At 40.7% G+C, this 8016-nt stretch overlaps 1 protein-coding gene across 1 annotated transcript; it reads left to right on the top strand.

Annotated features, from left to right (window-relative positions):
• Positions 1-927: 927 nt before the first annotated feature.
• On the top strand, positions 928-5184 carry LOC139954683 (uncharacterized). Its single transcript, XM_071954602.1, has 5 exons — positions 928-1366; positions 2431-2550; positions 3792-3830; positions 4232-4364; positions 4753-5184. Exons 1-5 carry the CDS (start codon positions 1025-1027, stop codon positions 4977-4979), a joined length of 861 nt encoding a protein of 286 aa, XP_071810703.1. The 5' UTR covers positions 928-1024; the 3' UTR covers positions 4980-5184.
• The last annotated feature ends 2832 nt before the right edge of the window (positions 5185-8016 follow it).

The raw sequence follows: 8016 nt of genomic DNA on the forward strand, positions 1-8016 counted from the left end.
AATGAGGGGCACTGCATTGTTGTGGAACTAAAGAAATCCGGGGACTTGCATAATGAAGAGGATATGTGTCAATGAAAATGGTTCATGGGAGATGTATGTTTTAGGTGCACAGCTAAGCAAAGAAGATTGTGCACATTGCATGAGCCCTCTAGAAGAACTTCAGTCGGAAGGCAATGTTGAGAGTTTATTAACCAAAGTTAAAAACATTGGGATCTGCGAGGGAAATGGTGATGTGTTTGATGAAGCTGAAGTAAACACTCTGAAATTTAGGAACTTTAATGTTGAACAATATATAGCCAAGGATGGGAAAACATCAGTGACAGTCACACACAGTCAGTGTAAACTTTTCTGCAATCCATCAACCCAGAGATGTGATCTATGTAATCATTACAGAACTGCCTTGTATGTGAAGCGAAATCGTTTACGTGGTACAGTCGGGAACCCAACGAACTTCACCTCACATGTACGGAATGACTTGCTTTCTTCCCCTCAGAAGAAAGTCAAACTCTTGAAAAGGAAGAAAGACAGTTTATGTAGTACAATTTCAAAGTTGGAAGACCAAATATTTCTAAAGGGAATTTTCATGAATGAAGAGGACTCCATGAAATTCAAATAAAAGCTGGGTCCCCACAATTTCTTCTTTGGGAACAGCAGAAAAATAATCTAATCAGACCATCAAAATCGCTGGAGGTGGCACCCAGAAATAATCAAATGGTGTGTGGCAGTCCATGGTAAATCTCCAGCTGCTTACAACTTAATCAGGCAAAGTGGCTTCCTTACTCTTCCAAGCTTTAAGACTTTAAATAAATATATTATTTTTTGTAAGTCAGGGGTTGGTTTTATTCCGGAAGTTTTTCAGAAGGTGTCCAGTGAAATTGGGCCTACCACAGGTAACATTAGTGAAAATGCAACCCTCATATTGGATGAGATGAAAATCAAGTCTGGCTTGGTCTTTTTTGAGAGGAGATTTAAGGGAGAAACAAATTCAAAGAAATAACCATTAGCATCACATGTGCTTGTTCTAATGGTACGATCTATTTTTGGAACTATTGAAGCACCAATTGCTTATTTTGCAACCTGTGAACTGAAAGGTGATGATCTTTTTCCTATTGTCTGGCAGTGCATACGTCATCTGGAACTTTTCAGCATCCGCGTAAGAGCAATTATTGCCGATGGAGCTTCTCCAAATAAGAAGTTCTTTAAACTCCATGAAACAGTAACAGATGATGGCCTTACATTCTACACTCAGAATCCGTTCAGGGAACGCGAAAGAATTTATTTCTTCCGTGATGTCCCTCATCTCTTAAAGACAACACGGAATAAGTGGGAAAATTCTGGTTGCAATTCAAAGTCAAGAATGCTTAGGGTGAGTGCATGCATGCTTATTAAATGTGCTGGTAGACACGTGTAGCAAATTAAGCATGTACTATTCCGCAGATAATCCTTTAGGAGTTTAAAGGCCATTTGTTGACTCTAACATTAACAACAATATCGATTAATGTAATTTGATTCTTTGAAAGACCCGTAAACCAGTCATTCTGTCATTGTGCAATGAAATGTATGATGCCACATCTTACTCTCGGCACATGGTGTTTAAACTTCTATGTAAACAATTGAGAATGGAATTGTTAACAAACAAGTATTTTGAGGAAACGAAAAGATAGCAATAAGATGGGCTTATACTACTGAAATACATAAATGTTACTGAATGGAAAATCTAACTTGTTAAAGAAGTGTATAGTATTCACCGTAATGTACTGTAACTCGATGAAATTGAGCTTTTGACTGGTTAATTGTCGCATTAATCTTTAGCGGGAGTACTGGCCAGCTTCCTGCATTTTTAATGAAATTCAATGAAATAATGTTTACAGCTATATAGCTTCAAAAGACAAATTTTACTCAACATTTACACTGGTTGTAATAATAAATGACAGCTGTTACATAAAATACTGTAAAGGTGAAACAAATCTTTACCCCTCCAATGTGAAGCCATTATGATATCTCTATTGTAGTGTTCAGTGTAATGATTTATAGCTGGGCAGCTTTTCCCACGTAATCGGCATACCTGTACTTGTGTATTTAATTATTGTACTGACAAGGAGTTGGGTTTGGGATTTAGAAAGGCAAATTAATTTAATGTCCCAAATATTGGTCGCAGGCTCGCAGCCTGAAGACAGCAGACAAACCAGCCTCGCAGCCTGAAGATTGAGTCTTAAGATGAATACTAAACACTAAGTGTACAGTACCTGTCGTCAGAATGTAACTTTCAACTGTTCAACTTCAAGCACATAATGTGTGCCCACCGTCAAGCTACTGTAACTAAAATTGCAGTGATCACAATGATGTATATTAATCCAAATTATATTGTTACATGTATTATTCTAATGACGGATATGTTAACAATTTGTGTTTGTTTTTTTTTAATGGCAGTTTCGTGGGAAAGAAATCCGATGGTCCCATCTGCTTTCTTTGCAAGAGTGGGATCAGCAGCTGAATGCCCAAGCACCAGGGTTGAGGTTCATAAACTTACTTTTCAAGACATCAACCTTACACCCTCATTAAAGGAATTGTCTGGTGGAAGATTTTGATACATTGTCCTTGTAATTATTATTTTTCTCTTTCTAACCATGTAAAAATTGTCCCCATTCGACATTTTCTTCTTGTAGAAATCTGGTTTTCAAATTCACCAGTTTCTCACCAAAAGTACCGTTTGTTCGAACGCTTCAATATGGTGATTGACGTAATGCTTGCAGATAGGCAAAACAGGCGACTTGAAGTTAGCACTCCCAATTCCGCAGCAAATTAACTCACGTGTAAGCACATTGGATTGCCTCATATATATAACGTACATACTCGCGAACGTATATACTACGATGCTCAGTTGGTGTACTTGTATAGCGTTACACATAGTACACTCACACTCAAACCACAGTTCATTAACTGTTCTTCGAAATCGCTGAAATAAAATTCACGGATCAAATTAACAGTAGAAGGAAACTTTTAAAGTATTCGTTAAAGCGAAAGATGAAACTTGGCGGGATCGATGTCATCGCAGACCTGTCCGATTGTAAACGTTAGTGTAGCCTATACACGCGGACATTCTTCGCGCTGGAGCTGGATACCGCGATGTATAAACAACGAAGAGCCTGCTGTTAAAACTTATCTTGTGTTACACAAAGACCACGAAACCACCGATCTACTACATATATTGCGGCTTAAGGAGTTTTTTAAATCATATCTAATTTATAAGAAATTTCACCGGAAATTATTGAAGAAATTGATCGAATCGTTGTCAGAGCAGAATATAGCACTGAGAAGCTTAGGCTTCGCAGAACTGTCCGATTGTCAACGTTTGAGTACAGCCTACATGAGAACATTTTTCGCGTTGGCGCTGGATAGCGCGATGTATAGCCTGAACAACTCAGAGTCTGCTGTTAAAATTTACCTTCTGTTACTCAAGGACCACGGAACCACCGCTCAAGTACATAGCGGCTTAAGGAGTTTTTGAAAACATATCTAATTTTTAAGAAATTTCACCGGAAATTATGTATACAAACGCTGTTTTTGTTGTGATTACCGTATAGGTACTGTGCGGAGGGTGGGTTATAACGCAATCTGCTATGGCAGAGCTGACGTCACGTATTGTACTGTTCAAATCATATTTGAATTGTCTATCCATAACGATTAAAAAATCGTTTCTCCGTCAAACGCAACATTAGCGTTCTCATACTTTGACAACATGTTTGGAAAATTATTTACTATTTTTTAAGGTAACTTCTTTGGGCCACCAGACAATCCTTTTAAGGATGCGCGTCTACTTGGCAGCTCAGGTAATGCATTGCATGTCATATTATTACATACAGTATTTTGCTCAGTATTGTATCTGCATTCAAGTTATTTACTTGTCACTTTGTATCAACTATACTGCACAATTTGTCCATTATTTACTTGTTCATATCAATTGGTGCAATTGGTGAAGTATGAAACAGTGAAAATTTTTATCAGTATGTGTATTTTTTGGAATATATTTTACAGGTTCTCAGTAAGACAGTCGCAAATGCAATAGAGTCGATGGGAAGAGATGAGATGGCATCAACTGTGCACTTCATCAATAAATTGAATGACTGGTTCGATTGCTTGAATGTTGCCAATGTAACCCAACACAAGTAAGACTTTGGATATAGAAATAGAAGTATGTGATTTGGTATAATTTTACTGAAATTTCTTTTAGTGGCTGGAGGATGATTTCCTAGGCTTTCTAAACGAGTGGAATACAGAAGCACAAGAAGCTACAGATGTCCCCAAGAAGGAGAGACAAAAGCTGTTCTTGTGCAGAGAAACCTATGCAGGACATCAGATTACAGGTATTTGCTTTTGGGTATTTCGAAAATGACAGTAGACAGAACCAAGTGGTCAAGAATATGGTCAAAATAACATATCATTTCTATAAAGCTGTCTTGAAAACAAAAGTGTTTCTCAAATGGGGCCAGAAAAAAAGGGTAAGGTTTAAAGTTTCATAATCTGGTAATGCATTCATCTGTATGCAGTTGGAGTTTCATTCTCTTGATAATTTGTTGTGGTGTTATACTGTACTCTTATAACAGTAACATTAGACATCTTGATATATTAATCAACTGAGTCTTCCATGATTCACCATGGGATACTAATATTGTTAGAAATCAAATGAGCATGTTTTTTTCATGCTTCCCTCAGTGGGTTTTTAATTAATATTGTCCTTTTCTTTTCCCATAGTGAAATCTTTTGTACAACTTACCAAAGAACTTCTTCAAACCCCTGGTGTGAAGTATATTTTAAGCGAAAAAATTTCACAAGACCCACTGGAGGAGTACTGCGGAGGCAGGAACGAGAATCCAACTGTTGAGCTTGTACAGTTTGGGCACAATGTTTTGTCCTTGATGGTTGCAAGTTCAAAGGCAATCAGTTCAGTACGCAGTAACTGCCGCAAAAGGCCAAGATAGGAGGAAGCAGATTGCAGTTAAATAACATTTACCAACTTTTTTCACTTTACGTATGGAACAATTTTGAAGTACATTTCCATATGAAGTAACAGAATTTATGTAATTTTTTCGTGGAACTGGTCAATTGTAATAATGAGTTAATGTTCAATAGCATTTCTAATATCTTTTACATAAATGTTTTCTTTGATTAATACAGTACCAGGGGCATAGCCAGGTTTTTGATATGGGGTGGGGGGAAGTCAAATTTCTGCCTCCACTTTCAGGCACTGAGCAGTGGATCAATGTCCTGGGGGGGGGGGGGGTAAAAGGGGCATTCTCTTGCCCAGAAATTTTTTTTTAAAAAGGGGTTAAGATGCAAAAGGGTGTTATCATTTCCATTCTTTCAACTGAATATGTGTACAAAGAGGAGTACATTTAGATAATATTCGCTACCTATGATTCTTCACCATATCCACTCGCGTCGCCAACAAATTATGGGGGGGGGGGCACTCTGCCCCCACTGTCTACAACACTGTACAGTACTGTAAATGAACTCGAAATGATTCGATTGTTCTGTCTAATTTTAGCTAGCACTACAGTAGTTTTATTTCACAGTATTTTAATTTCTTATTTGAACCTTTATTGTACTAGTACTTAATGTGGGGATTTTTGTTAGAAGAACATTGTCATTTGTCCATATGCTCTAGATTATTTTTGGTGGAACTAGTATATTGAAATAAAATTGTGACTTGATCTTGTATAGTTTTCATGTTACCTTGTGAAGTTGTTTTATTTTCCTTTTGTTTAGTACAATATATACAGTAAAGGAACTCCAGCTCTCATTATTTCACAGTCCAATAGTGTGCTTTTTACGTGACCCGTCATACGGGATACAAAACGTCACGGCCAAACGGCACTACCAAACCATCCCATTCTTACAAACGAACCTCAGGTCAAGCGAGCCAAAAAAAAGTACATACGCTCACCGACCTGCAGAGACAAAACGCCCAACCCCCCACTGAAATATTAAAAAACTACAAAAGGACGACCAGCACGCAGCGAAACAAAACACCCTTCCCCAGCACACCACCGTCCAAAAAAGGCAGCCCTAGATAGACGGGCGAAAATCGCCTTCAACCTGAAGGCGAATGTCAGACTTCACCGCCTCCAGGACTGTCTGCCAACTGGCAAATTTCCCCCTAAAAACAACATCACATCTATTCCTCCAAATAAGTTTTTTTTTACAACAGAACAAACATAAATAATACGCTGCAACACAGCAACGGAACAAACTGGAGGATCTAATCCATACAAAACAAAACCCTGTCCTACCGACCAGGAACGGTCTCCCGTTAAACGGTCGGTCCAGGACTGAAACCACTCCCACAAGTTCAAAACAAAGGGGCAATGCCAAAAAACATGGGCAGTACTCTCTAAGCTGTCACAGCCGGTCCTCGGGCACAGTCCATCACCCAATCGCCAGTGATACCTTTTCAGATTGGTCACCAAGGCACCGTGTGCAATTCTCCATGCAAGGTCACGGAGCCTGCAACCATTCAGCCTTGAATGCACCGAACGCCATACTTCGACAGGATGACGTCCCTGTACAAAAATTGCATTCAAGGCCCTATCCCGCAACGAACTGTGAACGAGGGCCGGCTGTGACAGGTCAACAGGGGGCAACTCAATCAGAGCGGAGCAAATGACACGCACCGCCCTGTTTGGAGTACTACTATGCGGTTCTCTGTTGCTAAACAGCGCCGGGACCCATCGACGCAGGTGCAAACCGCCCCAAAAACGTACAAAATATGAACAAGGCAACCCTGGGTCAGTTACCGCTACAAACAACTGCTTAAATAACAAGCAAGTTAACTTACTTCCCAGATGAACCACCCCTAACCCACCCTTCTCCAGTTTTTGGTACATTACCGCCCTTTTGACAAGCTCTGTACCACCCGACCAAATAAATGAAAATATCGCTCTCTCCAACCGCACCAGGACGCGACGCGGAATTGGATACACCGCGCCCGGGTACCACAAGATGGGCGAAACAAAACGATTAACTACGGTGACTTTCCCTAGGATCGAAAGCCAGCGGGTGCCAAAGGTTTCGAGCCTGCTCTCAAATACCTCAGCCCTCTCGCTCCAGGTGACATCACCAGGTGCATCGTAGCCGAACCATATACCATTAATTTTGATATTGTGATCCGACCACGACGCACCGAATGGTAAGTCTCTGTATCTCCAGCTACCAAGACGAGGGCCCTTTGTCTTTTCTGGATTCAACTTCGCCCCGGTAGCTCTCTCAAAAATAGATAAATCCTGCGAGAGTGCGCGAAAGGAGCCCAGACTCGAAACAACACATGTCACGTCATCTGCATATTGAGCGCATTTCACTTTGGCACCCCCTGGCACAACGAATGGAACAAGTCTGGAGTCCCTTTCCAAAAGACGAGAGAGGGACTCGCTAAACAAAACATAAAGTAATGGAGACAGAGGGCACCTCTGGCGCACCCCCCTCTCTACGTTAAAAACCTCCGAACAAAACCCATTTACGATGACAGAACTGAAACTTTCTTCATACAAAACAGAAATCCATTTACGAAAAACCGGGTGCAACTGAAACGTCTCCAATACGTTCATTAAAAAACCGCGATCCACCATGTCAAAGGCCTTCTGCTGGTCCAGAGACACCAATGCACATGGCAGATCACGCTCAATAACAAAGTCGGTCAAGTCGCGCATCAACCACAAGTTCTGCTGGATGCAATGACCCTTGACTGCACAAGTCTGGAGATCACCCACAAGATGCGGCATAGCCAGTGCAAGGCGGTTGCACAAAGCCTTAGCCAGCAACTTGTAGTCCACATTTAACAAGGTGATCGGACGCTTGTTACGGGGATCCAAGGAGTCCCCAGACTTGGGCAGCAAAGTAATCATGCCCATACGTTGACTTTGGTTTAACAGTCCGTTTTGGAAGGCGTCCTCGAAGACGGCTCTGATGTCGGGTCCTATTATTGCCCAGAAGGTTCGGTAGAACTCCCTCGGAAGCCCGTCC

Source organism: Apostichopus japonicus, chromosome 17 (assembly GCF_037975245.1).
Source record: "Apostichopus japonicus isolate 1M-3 chromosome 17, ASM3797524v1, whole genome shotgun sequence".
Lineage (NCBI taxonomy): Eukaryota > Metazoa > Echinodermata > Holothuroidea > Aspidochirotida > Stichopodidae > Apostichopus > Apostichopus japonicus.

Coding starts and splice junctions, on each gene's coding strand:
- LOC139954683 (XM_071954602.1), top strand. CDS start 1,025: ATGGTACGATCTATTTTTGGAACTATTGAAGCACCAATTGCTTATTTT. Junction 2,551..3,791: donor TTTTCAAGACATCAACCTTA/CACCCTCATTAA, acceptor TTGGGCCACCAG/ACAATCCTTTTAAGGATGCG. Junction 4,365..4,752: donor TGCAGGACATCAGATTACAG/GTATTTGCTTTT, acceptor CTTTTCCCATAG/TGAAATCTTTTGTACAACTT.